This window comes from Sinohyriopsis cumingii, chromosome 4 (assembly GCF_028554795.1).
Source record: "Sinohyriopsis cumingii isolate HCF-2022 chromosome 4, ASM2855479v2, whole genome shotgun sequence".
Taxonomy (NCBI): Eukaryota; Metazoa; Mollusca; class Bivalvia; order Unionida; family Unionidae; genus Sinohyriopsis; species Sinohyriopsis cumingii.
This window is the reverse complement of record NC_142964.1, coordinates 145,797,757-145,816,115: the sequence shown is the minus strand read 5'-3', so window position 1 is coordinate 145,816,115 and position 18,359 is coordinate 145,797,757. Positions and strand designations below refer to the sequence as shown.

The window sequence follows — 18,359 nt, the reverse complement described above, 5'->3', positions numbered from 1 at the left end:
TGGTTCTTCCCGTTCAGGAAAAGGAAAAATGTAAGATCAAAGTTAGTTTGTTGTATTTCTTTCAAGCTTGAGTTGTGTTTATAAATCTTATCATGATCAGGGCAAGTATCATCTAACATTTACAACAATGACATAATATTAACTTAATATAACAGTAACAACAACATGACAGCAGAAGGATACCACGCCAGAGTAGAGATTTTAAATTTAGAGCAACTTGAAGAATCTGTAAGAGAGTGTTTCAGAAATAAAATTACTGCTCCGGTTAATGTAATCATGTTATTTGCCAAAGTAAAAACAAAAAACTACTGTTAACATCGAATGCAATAAAAACGCTGGAATTGCAACACAGAATTGTGTTCAGTACAATAGCAATGCAATCAAGATCTGCGCTCCTTAATGCATTAAAAGTACATAATCAATTCGGATTACAATAACGAAAGAGGACTATATCGTGTATTCGCTTTGAACGTGCCGATTTTGTTACACTATCTGCAACATTTCTTGCTTACCTTCGATAAATGTTAAAATGATATTACAGGCCTGAGATTTTTAAAAGTATTAGAATTTCCAGTTTTACTACTGGGTTTTTTCTCTATGACAAGATCTAAATTTTGTTTACGATTATCGGTTCTGATACCGTTGATGCAAAGCATTTTTGAATAGATCGAAGAAAACACCCCCACATAAACTGTGCGCTTTATTACACACACAGGCATTATTAGTTCCACGAAATGTCACTTGCATGTAACCAAAATTGTGGATTTTTAATGTTTTATTGACATGATGTTTGTAGTAATATTTTGCAGTGGGGCATCATGCCGTAGACATTTATAATGTGTCCCACCCGGTCATATTATCGTGACACCAGGCCAAGAAGTTCTAACATTAACCTCTTAATGCTGAGTGCCAAGCGAGTCAGCTCATAGTACCATTCTTATACATGGTTGGTATGACGCCGCCGGGTTTTGAACCCGCAACCTCCGCATCCGAGGCAGACGCTATAACCACGAGTTCGGCGGAGGAATCTGCTAGATGGGCATAGTGAGTTTTGTACCAATGCATACATATTTATATGCTACGCAAAGATCAAAAGAGATTGCAATTTGTAAACTCTAGTCGTGAGATGAAAGTGTCGTTTAATGTTTCTGTTGATTCTTTGCGGTGTTGCCTTTATGTTTGTTTGTGCCGTTGATAAAGATATATCGCGGCCTATTCGATGAAGATATCCGTCAAAGTCGTTACTGAAATACCTGTATGGGGAAAATAATGGCATCATGAGGCTGTTAGAAAAATTGTTCCTATAAAACGACTGAAACAAGAACACGGGAACAATTTTAAATCAGAAGAGTGATGTCGCATTGGCGACAAAACGCTGGGACAAGATCATGTTAGAACATTATTGTCATCTCACTGGAAAGTACTGCCACCCAAGACATGAAAGATTCAATCTACATTATGAAGCTCCTAACTTAGCTCCTGGAGTTTTTCATAATTTGAGAGGATATGATGTTCATGCTATCGTAGAAGCGTTTTTTGATCATGATGTTGTTGCTCTTGCTAAACTCCACAAAATGGATAAAATTAAGTGCATCCTAAACAATGTTCAAACGTATGTGTCGGTGTCCTTGGTAAGTTGAGGTATATTGATAGTTGAATGTTTATTACTGCGTCATTAGACGAGCTGATAAAAGGATGTAGCAACTTTGATAACTAGATCGAACACTTTGGTGAACAAGGAAATTTATTACGAACAAAAGCATTTTTCCTTACGAGTACCTTGACGAATGAGTTTCATGAACCAGGTTTACCCAGGGAAGATTCCTTGTACACAAAGCTGAAACTGGAAGATATCAGTAATAATACTGTGTACGAGAAACATATTTGGAATGATTGCTAGAACATTTGCGATTATTATATTTTATATTTAATAACAGGCGTATTGTTACTAGTGGACGTTTTCAAAAGTGTCATAGATGTTAGTATAAAAATATGGAGTGCATCTAGCTTGGTATTACTCAACACACAGATTGTCCTGGAATGCCCTGCTTAATCACAGCGGAATAAATCTAGCACCATTGTCTGACACTGACATGTTCTGTTTTATAGAGAAAGGTATAATAGGTGGGATTAGTGTTATAACTAAACAATATGCGAGTGCCAACAACAAGTATATGAAAGAATATGATCCTATTATTACTTCTAGTCTTATTGCTTAACCTTGTGCTAATAATTTATATAAAAAGAGGTGTCGGACCCTATGCCAGATGATGGTATAAAGTGAATAGGTGAACAATAGTTTTACAAAGAAACAGACAAAAAGGTATCCGATGATGTTGAATATTTCGTTACAGCTGATATTCACTATCCTTCCGAATTTCACGGCGAGCATACTTAGTATCCCTTCTGTTCCCAATCAATGCTGATAAACGATTATCTGTTATCTCCTAGTACTAAGAAAGGTTTATAGAGTTTTAAAGTTTACACAATCACACTGGATGGGATAATAAATTGATGCTAATCATAGGAGAAGAGCGGTGACTACAACAGAATTTGAGAAGAAAACAAAAATGAAGCTGATGAACAATAGTGTTTTTGGCAAGAAAATGGAAAATATCAGTAATCAGGTTAATGTTGAGATTTTATTAATAACGTGAAAGGACAAAATAAGGTTTTGGCAGCTGATAACTTTGTTAGAATGAAACTAGTAAACGAAAGCATGTCAGCAGTTCACTCAAGAAAGAAGAAATTAAAGTTGAATAATCCAATTTATGTTGGAACTATCAAAGTAGCGAATGTACTAGATCTATTATGATTTTGTCACTATGGTTTGGCTTAGTGCAAATTGCTTATTACAAAAACCGATTCACTGATGTATCTAATATTTGTTGATGATTTGTATAGGGAGATTTATAATAAAGAACTGTTTGATCTTTCAGTCAATCCGAAATACAATGGATTTAATTGCAACGACAACAAGAAATTGATAGGATCGTTTAACTCTGAAACAAATTTTGTTCCGAATGCAGGGTTTATCAGACTAAGAAGTAAGATGTATTGTCCGAGATTAGCAGATGAAATAGTTCAGAAACGAGCAAAAGGAATTAAATAACGTTGTTTATCAAGTGATATGATGATTATAAAGCTGCGTTAAGAGGATCTGTCCGCCTGATGTTATTAATAAAGGTTGATTGTGTAATTTAGATGAGACAAGATATTGCTAAAGATGGTATTAATACTATTGTTCGTGGTAAATGTAAAATAAAAAAGCTAATATACATTTTAAGTATATGTAAGAAATATTAAATTGTAACGTCTTCTGAAAAACAATCTGTAGGAACTTTATGAAAATAATATTTTACAGATTTTGGTTTATAATCCAAAGTATGTGTTGGTTTTGTACTTTTTAAGACCTTGTATAAGTTCTTTGATTAGAGACTTTGACATAGTATCCCAACCTGATATTCTAGGACCATTATTATAAACGAACATCAAAATTTATATACACATATATTTTGCACTATAAATGAATCGTATTTTTCCCTGACATTTATCTGAAAATGTCGTAGGTTTAAGATCATTTATAACTTCTTTTAATATAGACTTTGGTAGTTTATCCCAACCTGATATTCTAGGATCATAATTATAAAAGAACATCAAATATTTATATACATTTTTCACTATAAGTAAATCGTATTTTTTCCTTACAATTATGTGAAATTTTCGTATTTGAAACACCAACATGTTTCACAAGGTTTTTAACGAAAGTGATGGTTTTGTCCAAAGTTATGTGAGATTAAAGCCAACAACAGGTATGTGTGGTCTCTTCCAAACAATATCATAATATTATATTGTATCTCTAATATTGAATTGTATGTAGTCATATAATAATAGCAATATAAACGTTTATGTGATGACAGATAACCAGCAAAGATAAAAGATACAATGGTAGAGATAGGTGAGTTTCTGGACTATTTGTAATTTTCCCGTTAGACCAAAGTTTACTGTTGTGCTCATTGTCTAATGATATAAAAAATCTTTCTTTCTTTAAGTCAAACAAATTTTATCTTTTCGAAAGAAACTTAAAAATATATGTTGTTCTTAGGGGGACTTGTTATTGAAATCAGCAACAACACCACTAATGTTGGTCGAACGAGAAAGTTGTCAATGGTGTAGAAAGCCCAGCATTGTCTACTATGTACTATTTTCTCTCTGTCTCTCTGTGTCTCTCTGTCTCTTTGTCTCTCTCCCCCCCCCCGTCTCTCTCTCTCTCTCTCTCTCTCTCTCTCTCTCTCTCTCTCTCTCCCATCTGCATGCTGTTTAAATTTCATACGTATTTGTTATACATAGATGTGGACTAATTCTATTTTATAATGATTCGTATCAGGAACCTAATCTTGACACCGTAAATGTCTTCTGTACATATATAAGCGGCATATACGCGACGTGTTGGTTTCAACCTATTAGACCATTGTACCGATCACGTTACATGCGATCATCGGCGCTTGTAAAACTCACTTGTTTTCACACCTTCACTCTAATATGATATTGCAAAATTGATTGTTGTGTTTGTTGTTTAATGGGTTTAATTCCTTTTCATGGCGGCCAGTGTACATGGTATAGGGATGAACCAGGGAGAAGAACCACAGATCAAAGTGAATCTATTGGCAGCTTTTTTACATCCACTATGGCCAAGCCCGACACTCAGATGTACAGGTTTATGGAGCGTTCACGTAGTTATCTTGTGATAAAGGAAAAACTACTGGCAAATCAAGTTCCCTAGATCAGGTTAAGCGAACACAAACTGGCACTTTTTGGGCCAAGTCTCAAAGAAAGAGAAAGAGAGAGATGAGAGAGAGAACACGACTCAATATATAACTTGAGAACCTGGTAAATATCAACAATTCTTACGATCACGGACTTTTCAAATAAAAATTTCTCACATTATTTCTTGCATTTCTGTACAATAGCATCCATAGTGAAAACGAACCCCAATATGCACTGATATAAGTTTAAAAAATGTTAAATTTCACGGCACCATAGTTTAAAATCCAGACATCGGCAGAACACAGTATCATATTATCTAGATATGGTAAGACTTCAAACAATTCCTAAGTGGTGTAAAGTATACACGTGACATTATCAAATAAAATCGCAACCAAGGAAAAAGAAGCTACCATACATAAACAATAGGCAAATATTTTAAGACAGGTTGAAGATGACTCAAAGAAAAAGGATGATACTTTGGTGCAAAGCTCACGCACAACAAGGATTTTGAATATTTCCCTGAGCAATTCCACTGGATTTATGAACTTCTGGAAAAGTAGTCTTTCTATTTCTAATAGCTTATGATTAATTCCAAAAAGTAAGATAAACGTTTTGAAACCAACAAACATGACGATTTCAAAACTGTACCCTCCTGAGCTTTGACCCCCTTTTACGTAGAATATGACTAATTTCATTAACAAGTATATTATTGCTAAGATTACGTTCCCTGCTTTTAAGCAAAGTAGAAGTCTTTCTGCAATACCACGTAATTTACTGCCTTGTTTATCTTGGATAGGTGGATCATTTATGGAGTTTTTGAAAGTTTCATCCTCCGAAAGAAAGCGGGCATCCGCAGCTTCTTTGGGCGGATCGTCTGGAATACAAATATGAAGCACCCGTTTCACACCTTCGTCAATGGCCATAGAACCTAGCAGTTCTATGCCATCTCCTACTAATTTACCGCTTACGCTGGCATCTCTCCACTGACTACTGGTCGATTTGCCGGTCAGAGCCCATGTAACAAAGTTTTCGCAATTATTGTAGATAGGAGAATACTTTCTTTCTCCTATACGGGATGTAGCACGTTCCATAACTGCATCTAACTGCTCAGTTGTTCTTGGATAATTCCTGTTATACACCAGAAAAACTTTCGACGCTTTTGGTTGAAATAATTCATCTAAGGGGAAATTTTTGTACTGGATATGACCTAGAGAGTTGTCTGAAACAGCATCTATCACGTCTATCATGCCTTCTGGTAAAGCGTATTCAATAACTTGTATTGAATCTTCGTCAACATTTGACACAAGCATATGGTGATCATAATTGAATTTCTCTCTGTGCAGCACCATGTGTGAACCTCTTCGGACCGACTTTCTAAACTCATCACGATTCGATTGTTCTACTTTCTGGAAATGATCGATAATAATATCTGAAAAAGAATCATTTGTATATGAATACATTATCTAATATTTAAAAAAAAAATTTATATTTATATCCATCAACTTGCGTGCATCAGGACTTGATATATAAAAATATGTATGGTTAAAAAAATAAAGCAAGACAAATTTAGTAGAACAGTTTATCCTTGGTTTCACCTATCTATAAATACCAAAGTAGTATGTTCTAAAGCAATAGGAAGAAACCTAATCCTTATTTTGTTTATCTCATATTACCACGTTCCATGCATATCCTAATTTGAGGCTTGTATAGTTCAGAATGCACAATTTAACCAGAAAGAATACAGGCTAGAGCTTGGACTGATTTGATAGCATCATATCGAACCAAGGGTATATAGTCATAACCCACCCTCATATTTCCATATAAAAATATGATAATGAATCATTATGGCGCGTGCTTTAACTGAAATAAAACTCACAGCTTCAACTGGCGCTTTTCTACTAAGACTAATAGTAATTTGCAACACAAAAAGTTATATCTCAATCGAAATTAAGCTGCATGGTTTCCCACTAGTGGCGGTGAAACCGCCATCCCCAAACCATCTATTAAAAGCACTAGCGTTCCAAGTAGCTTGAAAACTCCACTGTATTAAAGTCATTGCTTATTTTTAATAAGCAAGAACAAGTTTATTTTAAAATAAAGGAAGCTTTCTTGCATATACAAGTTGGCCGAGGCGAGACTCGAACTTAAGTGGATGTCAGTAATCTGTACAACTTGGCCAACTGGTGTCCCAACAAAAATGCCTGTGTCACGAAACATCGTTGACGTGAAAGAATGCAGGTCATTCCAGCCATTTATTTTACTGTTAATGATATTGGTGCCTGACAAGCAAAACCAACAAACCTTAAAACCAAGAGAGATAAGAATTAGCTTTAGATTAGGTTTTGCAATATCACTAATATTATCATGGTTTCATAAAGTTATAAATATGAACTAAGAAGGTATAGCATCAGCAAAGTAATTCTTAACATATTTTCTATGCTTGACATTTTGTGTGTTTAGAAGAAATGTTAACTTGGGTATAGGACGAATTATGAAAGATGCATCTTTTACATTTCTGGAAATAAGATTTATAACATAAAACAAATTGAAGCAATTGAGAGAGACCTGCGATTTGACAAATTGAATGCGTTCTCAAGTTGCCATTCTGGCACATATTGAGTGCCACAATATTAATGACTTGAGAATCGCTAAACTCTCCTGATGCAGATCATAGAGATTTCTTTGTAATGATAATTGCAGCACAGGAATTTCGCAAATGCCACGTAAATTGACGCAAATATGCATGCCAGTACATACGTATTTCAACATTCATGTAAAAGACATACACCAATTAGATTTTACATAGGTTTGCGAATAAATACTACTTTGCCAGATAAAACTGTTGTAATAAAATTTGCGCATGCCTGCCATTGCAAGAAGCAATCATATGGATTTGCGCCGGCATACTAATATCATCTCCACCACAATTTAGTAGGACGATTCTGAGCATAGTATCTCCCTAACTCGGATTAAGACTGTATAAGGTAAAGGTAATGATAGTAAAACATAACGACAGCAGAATTACGATGGAATGGTAGGATGTCGAACCCGTGATCCTTGTATTTCAGTCAGAAACTCTAAATATTAACTATCAAAAATGAGAGCGAGAGAGGGAGAGAGAGAGAGAGAGAGAGAGAGAGAGAGAGAGAGAGAGAGAGAGAGAGCGAGAGAGAGAGAGAGAGAGAGAGAGAGAGAGAGAGAGGGAAAATGCTAGTACCGTCGGGCAATCGAAGTAACGATATCAACAGTGAATAATAAAAGTGAAAGTCAAATTATTGTCAATGTTGATGTCTTATGCTTCATGATATTACTACAATGTTGCTTCTTTCAATCAGGCAATTATTCTTTGCAGACATTAATACACTGATGTAAGTATTGCAGTTATTCCTCGTGCTAAATATAATAACTATATATAGCTAAATGCATTATAATCCCTACAGAATCAAGCCAAGTTTCGCAAAATGATTATTGCCTCTTAGTCGGAGGGGGAAGTATATATTATTTACTATTTTGGATTAATTTCCAGAAGAAATATCGGAAGAAATTGAAGAATGAAATTATCATTGAGTGCTCTGTGATTCTCAGTTAAATAACTATATGCAGTTAAGTGTATGAAAGATGAAGAGTTTGGAAAAGTAAACTGGAGAACCGGAAACAGTATAAGTTTCAAAGTAAGGGAAAGTACCGTGAAATATTTTGTTTTCAGGATTCAAAAACCATGTTTTCCACTGTTTCACTAAACGTTGGGACGCATATAACTTTAATAGAAAGAAAACTTGTAGTCAATAAGTACAATATTGCATAAGTTACATTAGTCACCTATTATGAATTACAAATGAAGTACGAAACTGGCGGTTTTGCTCTACTGGCCCGCTAAACAGCCTTTCCACCCGTCACCGCTTCTAAGGGCATGACCATGTAGCCCTATAATGTTCACTTTAAATTTTGACCTCACACAGTCACACCAGCACTTGACGCGTGTGATTCAGTCATGGTGGTTATAACCTCATTTGGAGGGAAATGCCGACAAAGTTGGCCAGTGAAACCAAGAGCCTCAGTTTCAAACTATTTTGCAATAACTGTAAAAAGGACAAAAATCCTACAAAGAATGATTTACTCAAACAGGCAAGTCTATGGTAGAGACCGATATATGCACGCTGCCATTAGAACCAGGTAAATGAATGAATTAATAAATGTACAAATACCAGATCTGCTGTATATTAATTTGTTATGCAGGGTGTTATATTATACTATATGTAGATTGGTAATGTTAGCAGCGGGGGGGGGGGGGGGCAGACAGACCAAGGCCATTTTCCATAAAAAAAAGCCTTACAAAAAACTTTGCTGCCAGAAGGGCTGAAATTCAAGATAAGACGTTTCTACGATGATCAAAAATCACCCAAAAATCCGTTACTGCATCAGGTGTTGTTGTAGTTGTTTGTCATGGCGGTTACTGATTTTTTATTAAAACATTTTATCAAGACCAACTCGATATCGCGTTTGAGGATCTTGTAAATTTACAGTTACAAATCCGTTCGGTGTTGTCTGAGCACGACTAAAGAAATTTTTTAATTTATTTAAATCCATATCTCCGCTACACCACGTTCGATGAATATTTCTTAACGTGTGCGTATCCACGCCGTTAAAAACCGCTAAAACATTACAATTATCTCTAATTACTTTTGGTATTTGTTAATACCGTTGAGTTACATAAATAACGTCTGTATTTTTATGTCGCCCACGAGAAAATATTCTTGCAAGATTGGTCTGTTTGTCCAACATCACGTCATCGTAAACCACTAAATAATTTACACCACCATCTAAATCATCAACAGATGGTGCCTCTTCGATATCGGTAATAAAATCAATAATATTTTCATCATTATTTATCAATGATGCATTTTCACTAAAATATTTTAGTACCTGATAACACTGCTGACCATCAACAGATGGTGCAATCAAATACAATTTGTCCCATTTCAACCACCTCATTATCAAATTTAATAACAATTGAGTCTTACCTGATCCAGAAAGACCAATTATTATCATTCTTATGGAATTTGGTAACGCAGCGTGGTGTTTGACTGGTTCATGTTATTTTGTGGCTGAAAAATCAATTACATTCATGATATAATTATATTATGGATTTATATTGTCTGAAATGTAAAACACGTACGCCGACAGAAAACCTAACCACGGTCGTTACGCGCAATAATAGATCAGCCGTTACTGGTACATGCGAAAAATGTGGTACAAAAAAAATTTAGATTTACTTCATCTGGTCAAAAATCAACAACAAAAACAACTAGAAAAAAAACTTACGAAGGTGATGTTGCCGCAAAGCTAGCATCAATACCAGGATTTTTTTGGTCTAAATATCAAGGAGAAAAGCATCTACCCGGATATAATTACTGTGGACCAGGAACACGACTCGATATCAGATTAAATAATCAAGATCAGCCAAATCCTGGTGAGGATCTAATCAATCTAATTGATCAGGCCTGCCTAGCTCATGATATCGCTCATCGAAGTAATGATTTACAACAACGACATATTGCTGACGTAAAATTAATTAATTCGTTAAATTCTATAAAAAATAAATCTATCAAAGAAAGATTAGCCAGCTGGATAATTAATGCTGCAATGAAAAGCAAATTAGTTTTAGGTGCAGGTAATTAAATATCATGGAAGCAATTTATTATTCTCCTCTTGGATTTTGGCGAGGTAAACCAGCTATTAAAAAACTCGCTAATGCTGCTCGAGTAAAACCGTCAACGGCTGCAGCGTGGTTATCCGAACAGGCCGTTTGGCAAATTTATTTACCACCACCTAAACGAATAGAATAAGCTCATTTTGACGTTAGTGATCGTAATGAGGTTCATCAGGCCGATATAATGTTTTTACCACATGATACCGTTGATGACGTCACTTACAAATATGTGCTAACTATCGTTGATATCGCTAGCAGATACAAAGAAGCTGAACCATTAATAACTAAAACAGCTACTGAAGTTGCTGACGTATTTAGAAGAGTTTATCAACGAGGACCATTAACGTGGCCGCATCTGCTTCAAGTTGATCTTGGGCGAGAATTCCTTGGTGCGGTTACTTTTTTAATGAAACAAAATAATGTTAATATACGACGTGGAAAAGTTAACATCCACAACGACCAAGCTATTGTTGAACGATTTAATAAAACACTTGCTGAACGATTATTTGGTTATCAATATGGGAGAGAATTTATCCAAGATAAACGATCCCAAGAATGGGTCACAAGATTACCAAATGTCATAGCAGCAATAAATAATGAGCCAACAAGAGCAATATCAATGAAACCATCTATCGCGATTACAAAACAAATTATACCGATAGCGAGAAGAGATTTTTCAACTCGGCCAGTATTTGGTGATATTATTGTACGTTATTTATACAAACCAGGTGAGCCTGAGGGTGGCAGAAAAAGAGCAACAGATCCTATTTGGAGTACAACAACACATAAAATATCTACCGTGACAAGATCTTCAGGTAGACCAGCAATTTATGTACTTGACACACTTGCTCCTCAACGCGGTTTTACATGTGAACAATTACAAGTAATTCCTGCTAATACTCAATTACCTCCTCAATCACTTAGATAATCAATTCCACGTCGATTACACTCCAAACACGCCAGAGTAACATTTTCTCGCGTATGACCTAAATGGTTATTTTTTCTGTCGACGGTAAATTGTCTTGAATCATATTTTTTATAATTCCATGTCATAATACAATTACAACCAGTGCAGTGATTATTTTGTTGTTGTCGAAGCGATATTGCATCATCGACACTCATATCAAATTCATAATTATTTTTTTGATCAAATTGTTTATAACTAAATAATTTTTCTATATCATTTAATCGTCGTCAACTCCATCTAAAACTATCCGTGCTAACTGAGATATTTGTCTAACCCTAGATACGGCTAAATAAACTAAATTAGACCATTCTATGCGATCATCAACAATCCAAACCCGAGTATCACTTATAGTTAATCCCTACGAAGAGTGGATAGTCATGGCATATCCTGCGTCCAAGGTGATTTTTCTGTGTTAATTGTTTCCTCAACAAAATTAGAATCAACAACAACAATATCATTTAATACTAAATTTTGTTTTTCTTGTCCTGGTATATCAACATCAATATTTTGTCGCCGAGTATCCGCTGGTCTATAACATAACGGTACTGGCATTAATGGGATTTTTTTATGTAACTGAAATAATTCTTGCTGAAGAGAATCACGAACAATTTTTCTACTAGCAACTACTAAATCACTTGGCGTCCATAAATCTAAAAAATCTTTCATTAGTGTTTCTGGAATTATTTCACGCATCACATCACATTGAGTTTTGTTAGATTGTAACCGAATCAGTTTTTTAAATTCACTCAACCGCTCATCAAGTGATCTGTAATCGGTATTAACCTCTTCATAATAATCAACAAAATTCTTTAACTGCTCATGGGGGGAATCTCCATCAATAGGATTGGGTTGGCCGTGATCACCGCACATTATTACGGCGGTATTTTTCGTTGATAACCAATCGAGAAATACTTTTAATATATCAAATAAAACAGTACAAATTTCATCCCATATAATTACTTTATTAATATATTTATCGCCCATTCGTGAATAATTCCATGTTCTACCGCTATATTTGAAACAGCTGTGATATGTGCATGAATTAACTCCTCGTTGTTTCATTTCTCACGCTAATCTATGTGTCGGCGTCAATACAACTACGTCAGAGTTTTTAAATAATTCTATTATTCTTGCTGATTTTCCTGATCCATCTGGCCCATTCACGTAAACGGTTTGATACCGTGATACCGGATCATATACAGATGGTTCTGTTGAGATTTCTAAAATACTATCAGAATAATATTTATTTTCAGCATCAACATCAGCTGGTATACAATAATTAAGAATAATTTCATCTTTTATCCTCCACGTGCCCCATAAACCATCTCCGGTCAATTTTGTTAACTCGGTAAATGTTTTCTGTCGACGTAAAACGAATCAGTTGTCATTCTAGCTGCATCATTGGGAAATTTATTCACCATCGAAAGTAAATTTATACTCGTATACACTAACATTGATGATCTTAAATGAGTATATTGCGGTGAATCTCCATCAATGTTACTAACTACGGTACCTAATTTTGTTTCGTCGGATAAATAAATACTTTCTCGCTTACAAAATACTCCTTTTTCTGCGGTATCAGCGATTATAAAATCTAATTCGGCTTCATCCATAATTAATCTACAATGATGCCGTTGATGATCGTAAGCGCCACCTTGAGTAAATTTACCAATTATTTTTCTACCAAGATCTTTTGCGTCATCATTTTCCGTTGGTAACCAAATTTTATTCTGTTTTCGATACGAAATAATTGCTTCGCTGACCGTGAACGACGTCAACATCGCTGAATCTAACATATATCGTAATAACACTATTGGAGCCCATCTTTGTTCCGAAAAGTGTTTACCAAACCAAACATACCAGATTTTATGTAAATTATCAGCTAATTTGAACGAAATAATACGAGCGAAACCTGTCAAAGGAAGATCTGGCAACGGACCATTAATAGCAACACGAGTCATTTCGTTGCTCAAAGTATTTAGCACATTCTCCCATTCCTAAAAAACATCCAGGGAAACACGCTATCATGTCAAATGATATCATGTCAGCGTATTTATATTCGGTATTCCATAATCCGCCGTGACCGTACTCTATACAGCTTTCTTGTACATCTTTGAGAAATTCTCGCCGAGTTGGTCTCCATGAGTGTTTTCCCCTGGTAGCGTGAGCAGCAACAGATGGAACAGTAAAGCAGTTAATTAATAATTGTTCAGGATTTTCTGTATATTTTTCTGCTAATTCCCTCATTGTTTCGTGTAATGATTCACTTCTCTACACGTCTCCGATAGATCGCACAAACTGATCGTATTTATCACCACTGGAAAATAATCAAATTGATACGGGACCGGATTTACTTATTTTATAAATAAAATCAAACACATTTTCCGGATAGAATTTAGCTGCACGATCTCGAGGAAATATTGTTTCCGCATTAGTCCAAATATGAGAATTATGGTCAACAATTACAATAGGTGCCCCTTTAGATTTGTACGCAGATGAATATAAAATCTCCCCCGATAGCGTTTTTGCCATCATGGGAAATTTTAACCTCGTTGATAACGCGGCAATATCATTAACTGATCCACCATCAGCAACTGATTCCGCCCAGGTATTTATTTTTTCTCGTCGTAAATCTGTTAAACCGTTTCCGCGTTTCGCATTTGTAAAATGTTCTATTACTCTTTCGGCTACACAATTTATCCTCGCCGATATTTTCATCAATGAGAGTTTATCAACAGCTAGTTTATCACGAAGTTGATAAACTTGATAAACGACAGCAGTAACAGGATAAGCTCGAACATAATACGGTTTATCGATACCAGTTAGCAGTCCCTTCTTAGATTTTCCACTCACTACGACAGATTTTTCCCACCAATTACAGGATCACGTTTATCACGAATAATCCACACGTCGTTGTCATTATAAACTATGAATTTTATCCTAAAGATGTATTTGTTATCACCTAATAAATTAATTCTTTTTTTATATCGTTCATTGAGTTGTCGGCGCCGTTAGTTTTCCACGTTGACCACACATGAGCCTCACCATCATCGTACAGTTCTTTTTTCGCACGATTTATTTCAGGTAAGTCATATTCAGCTTCATCAAGGTCAAATAAATTCATATTATATTTTAGACAAATATCTAAATAATGATGAATCAGTGCAAATGGCTAATGCTTGGTTCATTAACTTGTTGCAATAAATCATGTCGAGGTGAATTTTGCGGAGAACATTTGGCGTGTATTCGTAAAATTGGTCCAGGATCAACTAGATGCATCAAATGTAGTATCGGAATACGGGGAAAAACACGAATTTGTATAAAATGCGGTGGTAAACGCTATCGAGAACTTAAGCGATATTACGATAAAAAGTCTACTGATAGCAGTATCGCTATTAAGCGCGAAGAAGATTATTTAAATAGATTTCAGACAAATTTCGATTTAGAAAAATAAATAACTGTATATGAATTCCATACTCAGGAAGCATCCAATCTTTGATAACTATGAAGCATCATGTAACGGTGTTGTCAGACACGTTAAGTCAAAAAATTATGTTGGTAACGTTGATAGTGCTGGTTATCTAAGATTTAAAGCCGGAAATCATCCAAGAAAAATTATTCAAATCACAGGTTTGTATTTGAGTGTTTCAACGGACCAATAAATGACGGTTTGGTAATTGATCATATTGATGGAGACAAACTAAATAATTCCATAGATAATCTTCAGGCGATAACACCAAGTGAAAACTCTGTACGAGGAAATACTTGTTGTGGTAATAAAAAATCCAAGGGAGTTAAATCTATAAATTTAGTACCGGCGAAGAAATGATATTTCTTTCGATGAATTCCGCCGGTAAATATTTTGGTATTAATTCGGTCTCAGTAAGACGCGTTGCATAGGGAGTAATTAATTCAACATTTTCATATCGGTTTGGGGAATGGATCAAATTTAGTTATATTCCGGTAACTAAATAAAATGTCATTTTTCATAAAACTTTAAAAAATGATAATTTGTCAGGTTTTTATCGTTTTTTTTTTAATATTTTTTACGCGTACAACTATGATCACACCAATAGATTTACGTTTAATGTTTCTCCACGCAGATCAAGTAAATTTCCTCCCTGATCAGTTAGACGAAAATTCATTCTTGATAATAAATTATTATGACATCGAAGATAAACCGGATTAATTGGTTCCTGTATCAGTAAAAATCCAGGTGGTTGTTTCGGTGAAAACGAATAAAGAACAAAACCTTGTTGTGCTTGATTTGACACCGATGCATCTGCGCTGTAACTGTTTTCGATGATGTCGCAATTAAGATTAATCGCAACAACATTAGTTATATTTACGACTTCCGGCGAGATATGCCTGCCGGTTCCATCTGGAGCGTTATCACGCTTAAGAATAGATGGCGCGGGCAGAGATTTTCTCCACGCGTCGTGTAACTTAGAAAATAATTCATCAATGGTGTCAGTGGTGGAATTTTTTAGCTCATCTGCGTTGTATCCGGGAAATGTAAAATTTGGCAATGTTGTTTCGGTTAGCGAGTACGCGTCCAAGAATTTCTGTTTATTGTCTGATTTTTCATCAATTACCATCTTAATTAAATACTCGTTAATTCCGTTAATTACAACTGGGAAAAAATGTAATCTTAATATGTTGTCGGTAATTTTCCTTTTACACGTAAATGTCATATTAAAAATACACTCTTGAAAATATCGCCGTAACAACTGTAATGATTCTTTATATTCTTGGATAAAAAATTATAAACCAATCACTGACAGTAGTTAACTCGAGAAATTTATCAGGTTGTTGTTTATCATTATATAAAATACATGATATATCATCTTTTCCTCTAACAATAATTTTATTAGGTGATATTTGCCTTCGTATATCATCTAAAATTCTTAATAAATCTGAATCACTGCTAGAAATTGTATAAGCATCTATTATGTGATCTGGCCAAACTAATACGGTCCTTATCGAACTTGCATAAATATCGACAATGTAATCCGAACTTATTTAGATAATTGAAGTTAATGTTGGTTCGTGTGCAGATATTGTTTTCCCGGGATCTTTTCCTGTTATATTTTTTATCCTTATCGTTAATTCATCATTGCTTTGTTCGATTTGGTAACTACCTGTTTGTAATCCAACTACGTTCCAATGCAGACTACCATCGGTCTTATTTTTATTAGTGAAAACAAAAGAATTATTTGATAGTAATCCACCAAATGATTTAGATCTGATATTGGGGCAGCTGTAATAGACTCGCAATTGTGCTAGTGCGATTTCGTCAATAGAAACAGCTATTGGAAAATTAATACTAAATTCCGGATTAGTCGAGCTCCCTGAAATCATCGTGTTTTTTTGCGGAGTTGTGTTTGTTACGATCTGCTGAAGTAATTCGGTCATTATTATTATCTGTTACTTTAATCGTTTCGTAAATTTTTATCGTCGTGGAGAACTCGATATCAGATATAACTCCATCACTGAGACTTTCTAATAACAACGAAGATAATTTTGAATAAGCTGCTGTTGCTGTAATTAATTTATTTACGTAGTCGGATAATTTTTCATTGGTGCACGAAAATACTTTTTTGTAATCATACCAAGAACACCTGCAACAGTTGCAGCAGCGGAGACACAAATAGTTACCGTTATCGGTGCCATCATTGTCAACAGCAACGGAAACCGAATAAACAACAACATCATTCATAACTAACCTGCGCTGATATTTTTTTATTTTCATCGTGTATACGTCAATGATGTTTTTCAGCGATAATTGCCACGATCGCGCCTGATTATATCTGTCCTTGGACGCCATTTATTGATTTACCTAGTAAATAATTGAGGAGTTTCAGAGACAAATTCCATACACCACCAATATGATGTTGGCGCTGTTACTTTTTCGGATTCCAACGTAAATACTTCTTCAGAGTCTTCATTCATTAATATTGTTAAAAAACCAAGAAATCTATCACTGGGATGTCGCCAATCGTATTATTTAGCTATCATTCTGAATCTTATTTTGGAAAATATATATAACCGGTACACGCCAGTAACTGTTGCGATAAATTTTAGAACATTATTTTCTGGTGTCCACGTTGATGATCCCGTCGCGGTAATAAATATCATATTTTTAATCTGTGAAGACGTTATCGTTGGTGGGATTTTAACGAAGCTCGTTTTTTCGATAATTCCAGGAATAAGTACGCTGGTTCCCTCAAATCGATCAACTCTGGTTTTAATATCGGTAAGTTTTGTATTAATTTCGTTTAATTTTTTAGTTGTTTCAGCGATAGTTTCATTGACTTTTCTAATATCGGCTTGGAGATTACCAAATGCACCTACGTGGGTGTCGTATTCGGTTCGTCGTATTATATCAGCTAATTTAATATTGCTTGTTTTTAGTCTTCCATGTTGATCTTGAAAAATAACAACTTCGTCAGGATCTATTCCTGATATCGCATAAAGATTATTAACATCTTCTTTTGTTGCGTACCTAGATAAATCTATATCTGCGAAAGATTTTTTAACGTTCTTGAGAGACATCTTCCGTAAATGTGAACCTTTATAATATTGATTGATTTAATTTATTTGACGTGTATTCGTGGACAGTTTTATGATAAGGTTTATCAGATTTAGATATCGCTGCGAGACCATTAATTGCTTCACGGCCACATATTGGTGGATCACTTAGCGTTTGCGTTGGTAACGTAGAATACGAGGTTGGAGTATTTAATTGTGCCACATAATTTAAAAATTCTCGTGGTGGAGCTAACCCGTATGAGTCAGCGTAAATAATTTCGCGCTTAAGCTACCCAGTGAGTACCCGGTCATGTGTTGTCGTCGAGATTTATAATTCCTGTTTCATATTTGTTTAGGCGTGTCGGTAACTGATCTCGCATAAAT

The 18,359-nt window shown here is 35.0% G+C and overlaps 1 protein-coding gene across 3 annotated transcripts in view; it reads right to left on the bottom strand.

The window, feature by feature from the left end:
* Positions 1 to 36: 36 nt before the first annotated feature.
* The window catches only part of LOC149802280 (uncharacterized), a 101,708-nt gene continuing 83,385 nt past the window's right edge, over positions 37 to 18,359 (bottom strand). For 2 of the 3 annotated variants that reach the window (XM_089956707.1, XM_089956708.1), the window contains one exon: positions 37 to 6,196. In XM_089956707.1, coding sequence (XP_089812833.1) covers positions 5,112 to 6,196 — 1,085 coding nt within the window. In that variant the 3' untranslated portion in view covers positions 37 to 5,111. Of the gene's footprint in view, positions 6,197 to 9,788; positions 9,873 to 18,359 lie in introns of all 3 variants that reach the window. The other variant, XR_016420802.1, reaches the window with a different exon arrangement.